General features: G+C 52.9%; 1 protein-coding gene across 3 annotated transcripts in view; it reads right to left on the bottom strand.

Moving 5' to 3' along the window:
- Positions 1-15,735, bottom strand: part of SCNN1B (sodium channel epithelial 1 subunit beta) — a 75,788-nt gene that overhangs the window by 4,264 nt on the left and 55,789 nt on the right. For all 3 annotated transcript variants that reach the window (XM_082362496.1, XM_082362495.1, XM_082362497.1), the window contains exons 4-8: positions 14,752-14,942; positions 5,319-5,422; positions 3,349-3,512; positions 2,945-3,052; positions 345-462 (exon numbers count right to left, since the gene is read on the bottom strand). In XM_082362496.1, the coding sequence (XP_082218622.1) occupies positions 345-462; positions 2,945-3,052; positions 3,349-3,512; positions 5,319-5,422; positions 14,752-14,942 (685 nt within the window). The remainder of the gene's footprint in view (positions 1-344; positions 463-2,944; positions 3,053-3,348; positions 3,513-5,318; positions 5,423-14,751; positions 14,943-15,735) is intronic.

The following is a 15,735-nucleotide window of genomic DNA, read 5'->3' as shown; positions in this document are numbered from 1 at the left end:
GATGCAGCCAAAAAATAAATAAATAAAAGGTTAAAAAAAAAAAAGAGGTGGTGGGATGCTCTTTGCTGCTGACAACATCCATCGGTGTTTGGACTTCAAGCCTGGATCCCAGCTCAGTGTGAGCCCAGCAGGGACTCCTCCTCCTGTGGCTTCAGGTCTCAAGGACAAATCCTCTCCCGAACATACATGTTTCAAGTGTACACTTAATGGAGTCGAAGAGTAGGGGGAGCGGCGAGAGGGGTTGTGGTCCGAGAGGACGGGGACTGAGGGCGTGGAGCTCCGACCTCCCTTGTGGTCAGGGCCTTCGGGGGCAGTGGCCCAGCTGGCGGGAGCTCCCCACTCACCCCAGTCTGGGAACTCCTGGTTGTTGCAGTATTTCTCTCCGCGGGGCAGCGGGTACAGGTAGTGGCCACAGCTGCAGTTATGGATCATGTGGTCTTGGAAGCAAGAGCGAATACAGGCCTGGGGGTGGAGGAGGAGCAGAGAATGCAGACTTGACAGTGATGTCCCCACCCCAGCCCTGGGGGAAGGGGGCCTGGAGAGCTTGCTGTGATGTCCCCACCCCAGCCCCGGGGGAAGGGGGCCCGGAGAGCTTGCTGCCCAGGCCAAGGGGGCTGGGGGAGTGGGGGGAAGGGCCCCTCCAGCGCAGAAGCGGTGGCCGAGCTGCCGCCAAGTTGGGGCGTGGCGGTCCTCCCCTGTCTCTGGCCCCTACAGAGGGACTCAGGCCAGACGCCAGCTCTCTGAGGATGGCCCCTGCCACCTTTCAGAGTTGGGGCCCCACGGAGGACATGGGGAGGGGTGGCTTGTTCCAACACTAAAGCTGACTCTTAGGGACTTCCCTGGCGGTCCAGTGGTTAGGACGCTGTGCTTCTACTGCAGGGGGCACGGGTTTGATCCCTGGTCAGCGAACTAAGATCTGCGTGTGGCCAAAAAAAAAAAAAAAAAAAGCTAACTCTTAGATAGCTCTTGTCACAAGGCTGCCAGCAGGCTTCCGAGCCCTTTACATGGAAGGACCCAGAAGGGGAGACAGGCAGGCTTGCCCTGTGCTCCTTCTTCCTGGAGAGAAACACTCAGGGAAGGCAAGAGGTGTGATGTGAGCGCTTAGAGTGGATGGAAGAGGAAGTGACCTTCTACAGAATGTCCCCTGGTTGGGGATGGGGGAGGGGGAGAGTGGACTCAGCCCTCCCCTCCCCCTGCCCCGGCCCCGGGCTGGATGAGATGAATCTACTCATACTGGCTTTTCAGGTCATTCCACTCGAAACGAGCTATGTTTCCCGGGCCAGCCCTTAGCCTCCGAGCCTCAGTTTACTCCTGTCGCTCCCGTCGGCTCAGGCGGGGAGGTCGGCTTGCCAGGGGCCGCTCAGCGAACGGAAGCAGCCAGCCCTCACGTCTCTCGCTGCCCAGGTTCCCAAGTGCTGCCTCTGGAGGACTCCCTGCTCCCACCCTGGCCAAGGAGCCCACAGCTTCTTTTCCGCTGTCCTGCCTGCTGCTTCCCAGGCTAACGCATCCTCTCCTCTGCTCTCCCTGGCAAACTCATGGGCTCCCTGCGGGAGGAAGTGGCCGGGGGGAGGCGGCAGATGAAATGGCACAGCCGGGAGGAGCGGGTCTGGGGCGAGGTCAGGGGCAGTGGGGTCAGAAGGGAGCCCTGACTTTGGCCAAGTGTCTCACACTCGCCCAGACCTCACTGTCTCACCTGGAAGGTGGGAGTCCTCTCCAGGGCCCAGCTGAGGCTGGGCTAGGGTGGGGCCTGGGCGGGCCGAGCACCTGACCAGGGCCTGGGGCTTTGCCAAGGTCTCTGGCCAGAGTGGTGACTGCACTGGACGAAGCAAGAACTGAGGTTTTTCTGGAATGAGGTCTCCAGGGCTGGGGCCTGATGCCTCTGGCCTCCTCCTCCGTGCTCCCCACCTCCCTGTGCTGTCTTGTCTGTCCATCTGTCCCTCCAGAGGCTTGGAAGGTTCCCTGAGCTCTCCATCGCAGGCAGAAGCCCCTCTAGACAGGAGGGCCAGAGTGCGGGGTGCCTGGGGTCAGCTGGATGGAGTGGGCGGGCAGGCGGGCAGGGGGGAGAGTGGAGTCCCCTGACTAAGGCAAACGGGAAAACCACACCTTGCTTGGGGCCCTCAGACACGGAGCGAGGCACTGCTCTGCCCTGGCCCTTGTTATGCCTCAGTTTCCTTATCCACCAAGGCAGACTGGGCTGGGAGAAAAAATGTCAGCAAGTGGTCACTTTTGCAAAGATTCAGTGTGTCCTCTCCACTGGGGCCAGGTCAGAGGCCAGGCCTCCTGGGCTGACCTTGGAGATCAGCATAAGGGGGAAGCCCCCAGCTGCAGCAAGGGGGATTGAGGCCAGATACAAAGAGGGACTTCTCAGGTACATCAATGAGGCATTTGGACTGGGGTCTGTAAACCCCAATTTCCTCATTCCTAATAGTAGTATCTACATCTTAGGGTTGTTGTGAGGATTAAATGATTTAATATATATATGTGAAGCATGTGGAACAGTGCCTGCCTAGCACACCAGAAGCCTGCTGTTATTAGTATATTAATACTTATAATAAATAGCATATATAATAAATGCTATTAATAGCATAATACATTAACAATAATTAGTAATTATTGTTAGTATATTATTGCCTCGTAGGGGTATTGAAAGGATCAAATGATGATGTAATTCATGTAAACCCTTAACACACACAAGGCTTCTTCTTGGGAGACCCCAGAGCAAGACCCCAAGGGCACACCTACAAAGCAGGGTGGAGAAGCGGCCAGCCCTGGGCCCTGGTGAGAACCAGGATTAGACTGGCTCCCTAGCCCCCAGGGCACCCTGTGGTCCCAAAGGTTCAGCAGAGTCAGCCTTGCTGGGATTAGCTTTCCCAGAGACCTCAGGCCTCAGGCTAGGTAGACGTGGACGGGGCCCCAGGGTCATGAGGCTGCACCAACTTCCCACCTGGATGGAGTAGGTCGTGTTGTAGTCGCTGTAGAGGTTTCGGATGGGGACGTCGGAGCCGTTCATGGTGCACTGGCTGTAAGGCTCGCCCTTGCGCTCCAGCCTGTCCTGTGTGAGAGGTTGTTTGTGGGGGGCCCCTGGTCACCCCTAGGAAGCCCCCTCTGTTCCTCCCTCCCATCTAGCATGCAGGTCTAGGGGATGTTGAGAGGGGATAGAGGGCCAATGCCCCAGCAGGCGCCAGGGGTTGGGGGGCACTCATCTTCCCCCAGAGCATGGCCGCCCGGTGGGGTTCCAGCCAGAAGGTGAGGCAGGAGTGGATGGTGAGGAGGTCCAGGACTTGGGGAGGCCCGGATCTCCTACCCTCAGGCCCTGGGAGGTGGGGTGCCCTTGGGCTGCAGCCATACCACCAGCACCCCGATGGAAGTCTCCATCCCCGACATGGCGAAGATGCCCTCTTCTTTGATGAAGGGGTACGACATCTGCTCGTGAAGCATCAGCCGGGCACCGGCTGTGGACGTGAGGAAGGGCACGTAGTCTTCCTGGCCCATGTCCAGGATCAGCTTCAGGCCTGAGGGGAAGATGGGGCCGAGGGCTGCCTGAGCTCGCTCCCCAAGGCTGAAGGGACACCCACCACCCACTGGTCCAAGTCCCCTCCAGCCAAGGGTCTGTGCAGGAAGCTGGCTCCACTTTACGAATATCCAGACTTCTTGCCTTCTCTAAGGCCCCCATTCGAGTCCGAGCGACCATGGTCTCCTCTCTGGGCTCCTTTTGCCCCCTGTACCACCCCCCATGATCTCTCTTCCACAGGGCAGGTAGACCTAGGGCCACAGCACAGGCGGTCCTACCTCCAATCACACAGGTCCTCATTCTCTCCACTCACTTCCCTTTGCTGCCGTGCTCCTTCCTGCTGCTGGGACTTCGTAACACTCTCCCTTCTCTCTGGAATGCTGTCTCCAGACTCACCTTTCACCTAGAAACTCTTGCTCTTCCTTCAGATCTCAGCCCAAGTGTCACTTCCTTCAGAAGCCTTCCCTGACTACCTAGACTGGGTCTCAGGATCTCTGTGATATGCTCTCCTAGCCCTGGAACTTTCCTTCCAAGTACCTCTCTCACTCTTGAGATTCTTCTTTTATTATCTGTCTTCCTGCCCCACTCCACTGTTGCCTTCTTGAAGGTAGAGACCAGACCCATTATTTTATGCACCATGGGACCGGGCTAGGTGTTTAGGACAAGAAGGCTAGCATTTATTGAGCACTTGCTACATGCTGAGTGCTGGGCTAAGGGCTTTATTTACATGATCCCACTGGTGCTTTTTTTGTATGAGTTAGGTACAATTATCGTCCCCATTTTACAGATGAGGAAACTGAGGCTCATAGAGGAGAAGGGATGTTGTCATAGGTCACTCAGTGAGGAAGTGGAGGGTTGCTGGGCTTCTAAACAGGCAGCCAGGCTCCTTGATCTTAATCATCTTCTCCTATAGACTGAGTTGACCAGCACCTCTGTGATACCCAATGTCTTCAGGGGCACAGGGGTGGTGAAGGGTAGGCAGCCCACCCACACCCCTATTGACCAGCAGCCCTGACAGTTGTTGAATGACACCTGCCCTCTGATGGCTGGGGAGGGCAGAACCTGAGCGGGGAGGAAGGATTTGCTCCCCAAGGCCTGGTGCACACGCTGAGTCTGCCAGCCTTTCTCCCAAAACGAGCAGCCTCTGCCATCAACCACTTCCTCTTCCTCCCTTCTGTTTACTACTTCACCTGCTCTCTGTCTCTCAAGAACTGCACAGAAACAAGGCTGAGAGTAAGGGCTCTGCCCCAGGCTAACTATGTGAGTGTGGGCAAATTATTTACAACTTCTTAGAATATCTGCATTTATTGAGCATTTGCTACTTGCCAGGCTTAGAGACAAGGCTGCTTGCTCTGTGCTCAGAGGTCTACCTGCCTTAGGCCAGGATGATTCGATGAGTTCTATACTATATATATGCTCTGCTCTGTACGATATGGGGAAACAAGGGCTTCCAGAAGTTAAGTCTCAGCTCAGCATCACCCGGGGATAAATGGTGGAGCTGGGATTCCACCCGGTCACAGAAGCCTGCGCTCTCGACCACTAAGCTTACTGCTACCTCGCTTTGCTCATCAGCAAAATGGGCACACCAGTCGCTACCCCAGGGGTTTATGAGCGTTGGGTGGGGGGGACGGCTGAGAAGGCACCTGGCCCAGCCCCCGTGCACACAGTGGAGGCTGCCCCTCCGCGTGCCGGCCTCCGTCTAACCTCGGTCCTGCCCCTCAATGGCCGATGGTAATTTGGTCTTTCAGCTCCACATGATAGGATTTAAATCCTCATGGCCCTGGCTCCAGGACAAACCAAGACTTACCAAACTCAGCTCCGGGGTTGGCTGAAGGGAGGGCCTTCTCCCTCATGCCCCAGTTGAAGATGTAACAGTTGCCATAATCCGGGTGGAAGATGGGTGTGAAGTTCCTGAAAGAAACACCATCAGCTGGAGAGCAGGGCCCACCCCACCCCAGCTGATGCCCCCCCTGCCCAGGGCTCGTGGCAGAGGGGAGCTGGTAGATTACTGCTCAGAGAGTCTTAGGAAGGGAGCGGTGAGCGACAGGTCATTCTGTCCCTTTACCTGCACCCATGCACCCACCAGAGAGGAGATTCCCAGACTCCCTTGGGAAAGAAGGGTGAGGAAGGGTGGAACTAGGCTCTCTGGCTTAGCCATGAGTGATGAAAAAGAAGCTTATTTGATGTTTTCATCTGTCTCATCTACAAGGTCTTGTAAGTCATGTGGTCATTTAAACGGTGGCCCCCAAAAAGAGATGTCCACGTCCTAACCCCAGGGACCTGGGAGTGTGATCTTATTTGGAGAAGGGGTCTTTGCGGACATAATTCAGGATCTTGAGATGAGATCAGCCTCTTTTATCCACGTGGGCCCTAAATCCAACCACGAGTGTCCTTAAAGAGACAGAAGAGGAGACACAGATACAGAGGAGAAGGCCACGTGAAGATGGAGGCAGAGATTGGAGTTACACAGACAGAAGTCAAGGAACACCTGGGCCCACCAGACGCTGGAAGGGGCAGGAAAGGATTCTCCCCTGCAGCCTCTGGAGAGAGCCTGGTCCTGCTGACACCGTGACTGCCGACTTCTAGCCTCCTCTGTGAAAGAATAAATTTCCGTTGTTTTAAACCACCCAGTTTGTGGTCATTTGTTACAGCGGCCACAGGAAACTAATACAGATCATAAGAGTGAGAGGGCAGCTCCAGGCAGTGTTTGCTCCAAGGAGCTGGCAGAATCCAGACAGGTGGGCTTGTCAGGGAACCTCGGGAGCTCAGGTAAAGAGGAAAGTAGACGGAGATGGAGGGTTGTGAATCAGGAGAGGGTGCAAGCAGAGGCCAGGAAAGAGAGAACTTCACAACGAGGTGTGAAGAACCCTATCCGGGATCCTATCTTATGTCATGAGAATGTTTCCTAAGGAAATAATTCAGCAACAACACAAAATGTTTGCATAAAGATGTTCACGGAAGAAGTGACAGTATAATGTAGTTTCAGAAAATTTGGTTAATTTTTTTTTGATATGGAACTTTTCAAACGTAAAAAGTTGAGAGAACGAAGCCCCACCACCAGCTTCAACAACCCCCTACGGGACTTCCCTGGTGGTGCAGTGGTTAAGAATCCACCTGTCAATGCAGGGGACACGGGTTAGAGCCCTGGTCCGGGAAGAGCCCATATGCCACGGAGCAACTAAGCCCGTGTGCCACAGCTACTGAGCCTGTGCTCTAGAGCCCACGAGCCACAACTACTGAGCCCACGTGCCACAACTACTGAAGCCCACGCACCTAGAGCCCGTGCTCCGGAACAAGAGAAGCCACCGCAATGAGAAGCCAGCTCGCCGCAACTAGAGAAAGCCCGCACGCAGCAACGAAGACCCAACACAGCCAAAAATAAAAATAAATATAAAAAAAACAAAAACAAAAACAAAACCAAAAATCCCCTACGGCCAGTCATGTTTCATCTCTACCTGCCCCCACTCTCCCTCCCATATTATTTTGAAAAAAATCTCAGACATCATAGTTTTATTTGTAAACATTTCTATATGTATCTCTACAAGAACTCTTAAAAAACCATGCTAAACATAACTAACAAAAATTCCTTAATATTATTAAACATTCAATTTATATTGTCTCACAGAGGTCAATTCTGGTTTTACAATTTATTTGTTTAAACTGGGATCCAAATGACGTTGACATGTGATTGGTTGATATGCCTTTTAAATCTCTTAATCTATGGCTCCCTTCATCTGACTTTTTTTTTGTCCTTGTAAAATAGCTGTTAAGAGTTCTGGTTTCATCCAGCTAATAATTGAAGAGGGAGTGATACAATTAGAGGATCATCATTTTGTACCCCTGATTTTTGGGATTTTGGGCAATGTGCATCAGTAGTGACGGATGCTGGGTGTCCTGATGGAAGAGCACAGGCTGTCCAGGAAGTGGCCTTGCCAATAAACAAAAAAACAACAAAACCCAGCCTTGAACAGGATCGAGCATCTGTCTCTACCATTTATAGCAAATACTGGAGACAGAGGAACAAGTTCAAAGACACTACAAAAAGTCAATATGCAAAATCCAGACTCCAGTTTCTTCAACAAATAAATTGTGAGAGAGGGTAAGGGAGGTAACCTATAGATTAAAATAAACTTCAAAGACTTGGTTACAATCACAACGTGTGGACTTTAATTGGATCCTGATTCAAACAAGTAAACAAAAAAGTACGACATTGACGAGTGTGAACACGACTGGATAGTTGATGGTATTGAGGAATCACTGTTCATCTCTTTTTCAGGTAGGATAACGATATTGTGCTTCTGTTAAAAAAAAGTCCTTCTCTTTTAAGATACATTCTGAACACTATATAGATGAAAGAATATGATGTCTGGGATTTGCTTTAAAAACAGCACAGGACAGGATGTGAATCACGCTTGTTGGATCTGGGTGGTAGGTCCATGTGAGTTCATCACACCCTGTTCTATCTATGTGTATGTTCTCAAGTTTTCATAGGAAATAGCATTTAAAATGTCTTTGGATGTTTTTATACTGTTTTTGTTATTTTATTAAAAAGCAGGAAGGAATGGGGCTCAGTGCATCAAGTACTGCAGAAATATCACCTGAAATGCAGTACTTTCTAAGCTTTCTGTTCCACAACTTTTACTGAGCAACTTTCACGGGCCAGGCCCGTGCTGAAGATTTCTCTTTTAATTATCAAAATAACCCCATGAGGTCAGCTGCTCTTTGTCCCTGTGTTCAGATTAGGAAACCATTTCCTCTGTCTTTTGTCTCACCGTCTGTGCCAGCAGAATGAGGTGGGTCCAGGGCAGGCAGTGAAATCCGATCTGGGAGCTGACCCTGCCTGACACATGGGAGCTGCTTCCTCAACCTCTGAGCTCTGGTGTCCCCCACGGTGAAAGGGAAATCAGGAAGAAAGTGCATTTCTTCACCCAACATTTATTGAGGCGCGCACTGCGTTGGGGACACTGAGGCTGGCAAGACAGTCCTACCCTCGAAGCTCACAGCGTGGGGGACACCACGGAGCAGTGTCATGGCAATTCTCTCCTTCCAAAGTGCATCTCTGGCCTACCTGCCTTCCTCCACCTCTAAGGCTCCCACCCTGGTCCAGGCCGCCGGCATCTCCTACCCCAGTTCCTGCTGGAGCCTCTGCCTCCACTCCTGCTCCCTCACAGTCTTCCTCCTGCACAGTGGTCAGGGCGAGTGTTCAAATTGTGAATCAGCCCACGGCACGCCCCTGCTAGAACCTTCCAGAAGCTCCTTGCTGCTCACAGAATAAAATGCAAACGCCCTACCGGGCTTTCTCCCCCCTTGTTCATTATACTCCAGGGACACTCCAAGATGTTTCCAAATTCAAGGCCCGCTGCTCCTTGGGCCTGGGATATTCTCTGAGCAGCAATTTCTGAGGAGAAATTGCTGGTTTCTCCTCATCCTTCAGGTTTCATCTGCTCGGAGCCATCCCCTGACCTCCCTACACAAAGTCACTTCCCAGTTACTTGACCATTTCCACCTGCTTATTCCCTTGCTGGCATGCATCAGAAGCTGAACTCATCTTCTTTAACTGCTTGCTTATCAGCTGCCTCTTGCTTTAGACCATAATCCCAGGGGGGGCAGCTGTCTGTTTGCAGGGAGAAAGAATTTAAAGGCTAAGAGCTCAGGCCTGGGAGCCAGCCTGCCTGAATTTGAATTCTGGCTCTGCCACTTACTAGCTGGTGAGCTTGGGGGAAGTTACTTCACCTCTCTGTGTCTCGTTTCTCCACCTGTAACATTGGGGTAACAACAGAGCCCACCCAAAGGGACTGACGTGAGGGTTGGAAGCCAAGCACACTGAAATACTGAACAAATTCACCCCCCATCCTCAGAGCCTGGCACTCGGTAGACACTCAGTAAATATGTGTTGGATAAATTATAATATGTGGTAAGAGTATCAACAGAGATAAGCCTGGAAGAGTGGGTGTCGGGGTAGGGAGTGGGTCAGGGAAGGTTTCGTGGAGGAGGTGAGGCCTGAGCTGAGACTTTAAGGATGAGTAAGAGGTAGCCGAGCCTGGGGGGTGGGGAGGAGAAAGGGCAGCCCAGGCAGGGGACATGACACACGCGAAGTCCCAGAGGGAAGAAACAACTTTGGGCGGGCACTACAGAGTCTCCGTCCTGTGTGGGATCAGGGCTGTGGCCACAGGGAAGGAACGGAGCAGGGCAAACCAGCTGCAGCCAGGCCCTGCTCTGGAAGGAGAGACCCCACCCCAGGGCTGTGGGGATACGGTGTGCCCAAGGAGCTGTCTTGGTCATCTAGAGCTCAGGAGCAGGAGGCGGCTCAGGGCACGGCCAGATCCCCTCCTGTCCTGGGTTGCACTCTCAGTCTTGCCAACTATTTGCTTGTTGATAATGTTCTTTACCTGGAGAGGCTGCTCCCAGCACTGGCTACCTCCGGCTCCAGAGCTAGGCGTTTCCCTCCAAAAACCTTCCCTGGAACAGAGGCTAGGCGTATAGACGGAGACCAGCAAGCCTCCAGAAAAGACTGGGAAACAGAGCATCCTAGCAGGAAGCAGTATAACAACAGTGGTACTGTGTAGTAGGGTTTGGGGAAGGGCAGAAACTAGCTGGCCAATCCCTGAAGCAATAATAACAACAACAGTAACACTTATAGATGCCTAGATCTTGGTTTCTAAATACCATTCTCCAGTAAAAGGACTGGAGCTCCTCAGAGAACTGGCTGATTCTAGGACTGGGGCATCTTGTTGTGCCAGAAAGTAAGGAAGTACTTAAAAAATAAATAAAGGGATGGGAACATGTCAAAGAGACATAGGAGCCAACTGAAGGAGCTCTCAGTGGCCAAAGATGGAAAATTTTGAGGAAGAAAATAAATAGTGTGGTATTGGATTACAACCCAAATATACATGAGTCCCTATCGGTATAAATTAAGAGACTGAATAAATAAACAAATGGAGAAGACATAAATCTTCCTTACAGAAGAATTCCAAATAGTGTTATGTTCCCCTCTCCAGGAGAAATGGAGTTTAGTCTGTCTCCCCGTGCCGTCACCTCCACCCCCCAGAGTACAGGCTGAACTCAGAGACGTGCTTCCACGATACAGAGCACAGGCAGGGAAAAGTGGTTATGTTAGAGCGGAGAAGCCCAGCACACAGCACCTGAACCAAGGGAGGAAGGCCAACATCACGGTGGTGTCGAGTGGCTAACATGTACCCCACACACTATGTGATGAGGAGCCCCCTCACCTCTGTGGTCTTCTTCCCCCAAATCCATCTTATCTGTGTAAACCCAAATCAAGGGCTTTCTATAAAACACCCAACCAGTACTCTGAAACTGTCACAATCATCCAGAACAAGGAAGTCTGAGAAAGTGTCACTGCCAGAATGGACAAAGGAGATGTGACAACCGACAGCAACCGACAGGGGTCTCTTGGATGGAATCTTGAACAGGAAAAGGTCACCAGGAAAAACTGACAAAATCCGAATAAAGTGTTAGGTTTATTTAATAATGATGTGCCCATGTCGGTTTCTTAGTTTTGATAAATTACTATGGTGATGTAAGATGTTACCGAGAGGGGAAACTGGGTGAGGAGTACAAGGGAACTCTGTACTCTCTTTGAAACTTTTCTATAAATCTAAAGCTATTCCACAATAAAAAGTTTATCTTTAAAGTGCTCATATAATTCTTAACACATGCTCAGCACTGTTCTAAGCACTTTTTTTTTTCTGGTCTCCTCTACTTTTTTTTTTTTTTTAACATCTTTATTGGAGTATAATTGCTTCACATAAGCACTTTATCTATGTTAATTCATTTAATCCCCATGATAGCCCTATGAGGTCATTTCATTATCCCCATTTTCCAGATGAGAAAACTGAGGCACAGAGAGGCTAAGCAGCGTGCCCAACAACACACAGAGCTGGCATTCAAATCCGGGTGGTTTGGTGTCAGGGTCCAAACGTGGCTCATATTTTCCTAAAACTGCAGCTGCTGCGTCTTGAGCATTTGCTACATACGAGTGGGAAAGGAAGGAGTCCAGAACAGAGTGAGGAAGCCGTAGTGTCTGGAGCCCAGCACTGGGAGGGCGGAGAGAGGCACGTGTCCTCGGCACTGAGTTTGAGGCTGATTCAGGAAGGTGGGTGACCAGTTGGCTGTGGGAGTGAGCAAGAGCACAGAGATGGGTGGACTAGGGTTTCTGTGCCAAGTGGCTGGGTCACACCCTCCACTCAGACTGCCGAGTGCTGAAGAAACAGGCTTGGGAGGGGTGGGTGGGGAGGAAAGATGATCTCGATTTCTGATGAGGTGGTGAAGTGACACAGGGTGGGCCTGGCCCAGACTGCCACCTCTGCCACTCACCAGCTGTGTGACCTCAGAGAAGTTGCTTAACCTCTCTGGGCAGTGGTTGCATCATATAAAACGAGGGCTTGTTGCCAGGGTCAAACTGATTTTATACATGTAAAGTGCTAAGAATAGTGCTTGGCATATCAGAAGGGCACAATAAACGTTAGCATCATTATTGAAGAATGAGTTCCTTGTCAAATGTGGGTTTAATGAGAATAATACTTGAGTCCTCACTACTGTCAGCCTGTCATGCATATTAACTCACTGAATATTCAAAATAACCCTGTAGAGTAGGCACTGTTATTATCTATTTTACAGAGGAGGAAAATGGAGGCATATAAAGGTTAAGAAATTTGGGACTTCTTCCCTGGTGGCGCAGTGGTTAAGAATCCGCCTGCCAATGCAGGGGACACGGGTTCAATCCCTGGTCCGGGAAGATCCCACACGCCACGGAGCAACTAAGCCCATGCGCCACAGCTACTGAGCCTGTGCTCTAGAGCCCGTGAGCCATAACTACTGAGCCTGTGTGCCACAACTACTGAAGCCTGTGCGCCTGGAGCCTGTGCTCTGCAACAAGAGAAGCCACCGCAATGAGAAGCCCGTGCACCGCAACGAAGAGTAGCCCCTGCCCGCCGCAACTAGAGAAAGCCCGCGCACAGCAACGAAGACTAGAGAAAGCCCGTGTGCATCAACAAAGACCCAACGCAGCCAAAAATAAATAAATTAAAAAAAAAAAAAGGTTTAAGAAATTTGTTCAAGGCCACACAGCTTGTAAGACAGAGCAAGGATCTGAACCCAATAGTCTAACTGCAGAGTCCAGCCTTGACCCACCCCTTCACTAGACTTAACTCCACAGCCCTAGCTACACCACGAAAGTTGTGTGGCCAATACCGGGTGTTGCCTGCCCATCAGCCATCTTCTCTTTGGGGGACCACCCTCAGTCCATGTGACCCAAATCGGACTCCTTTTGGAGGGCGCCATCTTGGCAACAAGCAGGTCATCCCCAGGTTGCCTCTGGCCCTGGAGCAGGCCTGGAAACAGCTGGCTCAGTTTAGGGGCCGTGCTGTGTGCAGAGCGCTCACCTTCGAGCACTGGGATCCTGCTCAATGGGAGATGCTCACGCTTCAGGCACCAGGGACACGACAGCAGATCCCAGTGGATCCTAGTAGAACCCACTGTCCCGACTCACTTGCACTTCAGGACATATTCTGACTGAGCAGATGGGCCATATATTTGCAATTACAGTATAACATCTCTCTCTTTTAGCTGAGAGGGTAAAAGATGAACTTGTGGGCACAGCACTAGCCCATTGGGTACCAACAACCTTCAGGCAGGGCTGCCAGGAATGGTTGGGCAGGTGTGCTCTGAACCAAGTGCCCTGGCCCAGAGAGGGTTGGGATCCAGTCTGTAACCAACCAGCCAGGATGCGTGCCATCAGCAGGGAGCCATCACGTAGCTCTTCCACCTGTAGGACTGGCCTTTTCTGATTCTCACAATGGACCAAATGTGCAGCTCTGCCTCCCCAGTGGGCCTTGATTCCATGACACAGCCTACGAGATGCCTGCCTTTTGAGTGCCTGTGCGTTTTGGGGGACAGAGGGTCCATAGCTGTCAGCAGATTCTCAACAGAGGTCCCTGAAGGTGTATGAGTTGACTGAGTTGGGCTGAAGCCACAATCCCTGGGAGGGTGAAACCGGTAGCCTATCACTCATTCAAAGCGGCAAGACTCAGCAAAACGCCCCTTTCTCCAGAGGCCTTAAGTGTGGGAATTTGAAGCCCCGGGCCAGGAAGACGCCAGCATCTCTGGGAAACAGGATTGGCTGAAGCCCGGGGCGGGACCCAGGTGGTGTGGTCCCTCTCACCCGGAGGCCTGGCCAGGAAGCCAGGAGGGGGCCCTGGGGCTTCAGCAGCTCTGCCTGTACCCAGCCCCTCCCTTCCCCCTTGACCCACCAGCCGACCTGCAGCCCTCTGACGGCTGCCCCAGATTCGGGGACAGAGCTTGGCTCTCAGGCCCAGGGTCTGGATGGTCAGAAGCTGGGGAGGGGAAGGAGGGGGAGATCTGTGGGCCATTTGTAAGAGGACACAGGCTTTTGGGGTTGACCCTGCCCTCATTCTGCCATCTTTTCAACATTGGGGGTTGTTTGGGAAAAAGGTGTTTACGGCAAAGACTTCCAGGGCCCTAAGTGCTGACATGAGCCACTTCATTTACTTTTTTTTTTTCTATAAAAAAAATTTTTTTTTTTGGCCGCACAGCATGTGGGATCTTAGTTCCCTGACCAGGGATCGAACGCCGCACCCCCTGCCATGGAAGCGCGGAGTCTCAACCACTGGAGTGCCAGGGAAGCCCCCCACTTCATTTACTCTTCACAGGAACTCCAGGAAGTGGATACGGCTATTGTCCCTGTCTTAGGGATGAGAACACCGAGGGCAGTAGATGCTGGGGTACCGGCACAGACCCCCAGCTGCGGGGTATTAGAGGCTAACAGCTCACAGCCGCCCCTTCTCCCGCCACCTTGCCTGGGAAATTAGGAGACCCTGGCCCATCCTCCTGGGGGTGGCACAGAGCCAGTGAGTAACTGATGGGGGCACGTACAAGGGGCTGCTCCCACCCCCCCGCCCCCGACCTGCGCTTAAGGGAGGTCAGCTCTGCGGTGTGGTTTACGCACCCCGTGGATCAGGTCAGGCCTAGACGTCACCTGTGGCCACAGCCTCCCTTAGCTCAGTCCTCTTTCCTGCAGACTTCTCCTAAAGCGCTTCCCTCAGTACGTGATGGGGCCTTCAGCGCGTCCCCGTCTCAGGCTCTGCCCCCAGAAAACCAAAGACACCTGGGCACAGGCAACTGTGGTGCGGGCTGAGTGGCCAAGCTGGGGTGTGGACCGGGACGTGGACCCTGGCTGCAGGGGGCCCGGCGGCTCTTACCTGTAGTTGCAGGGCTCCGCCCCGAAGAGGCAGGCCAGGATCAGCCGCTCGGCGGGGTAGCCCATGGCCACCAGCTCCTGTTTTGGAACCTGTGCGAAGATGTTGGTGGCCTGCAGGGTGTACCACTCCGTCACGGCCTGGGTGGCGCTGCTGAAGTTCCGGAAATTGCACGTGGTCCCATTGTGGCTGCACTGCGGGGGCAAGAGGGGTTCCTGTGGGCGGGGGCTGCTGCCAGGCCTCTGCCCCGAGGGCCAGGGCGGCGAGGGCGCTGCCAGCTGCCCTTCTGCAGGGGGCGCCTGGGCGCGAGGGCTGCCCACGGCTGGGCCGGGGGGAGTGTGTGTGCACTCACGGTCACAAGGCTCAGGCTGTTCCCTCACCCACAGCTCTGCAGTCACAAGGACTCACACGCAGCACCAGCCACCCCCATATAATACAGCCTCAGGCACAAGGGAACACACACACGTACACACGTATACACAGACAGACCCCGCTTTCTGATACCTGCAGTCACATGATGTCCTGGGGTCACAACTCCACACACACGTCCATGTACCTTGATTTACGCAAGTGGCACCACATTCATGCTCACGTGGGCACATCTACAGCACACACTCGGACCTTCCACTCCCCTGACTCCTTTCCCAGCCCCCTCCCCAGACATCCACAGGCAGCTCCCTGGAGGCTGTGTGGACCATGAAGGACCCAAGACTCCAGGTCTGCCCACCCCTCGGCTGGGAGAAGGACCCGGGCCTTGTCAGCCTGAGCCTACAGAGGGGTGCAGGCCCCTCCACCATGAAGCCCAGGTCCCCTGTAGACACAGGACAGACTAGGCCCTGACACTCCAGCCTTGGCCACTCTGCCTCTATTGGTCCTCCTGGTGGGAACCCAGGAGGCCTGAGGGAGAAGCTTCTCCTTAGTTCTGAGACAGCCCTCTCCAGGCCGGCATGGGGCGCTGTCCTCAGGCCGGTTCCTGGAGGTCCTCAC

This window comes from Balaenoptera borealis, assembly GCF_965194805.1.
Source record: "Balaenoptera borealis genome assembly, chromosome: 16".
Taxonomy (NCBI): Eukaryota; Metazoa; Chordata; class Mammalia; order Artiodactyla; family Balaenopteridae; genus Balaenoptera; species Balaenoptera borealis.
The sequence above is the reverse complement of the archived record's forward strand: the minus strand, read 5'-3'. Positions and strand labels throughout refer to the sequence as shown.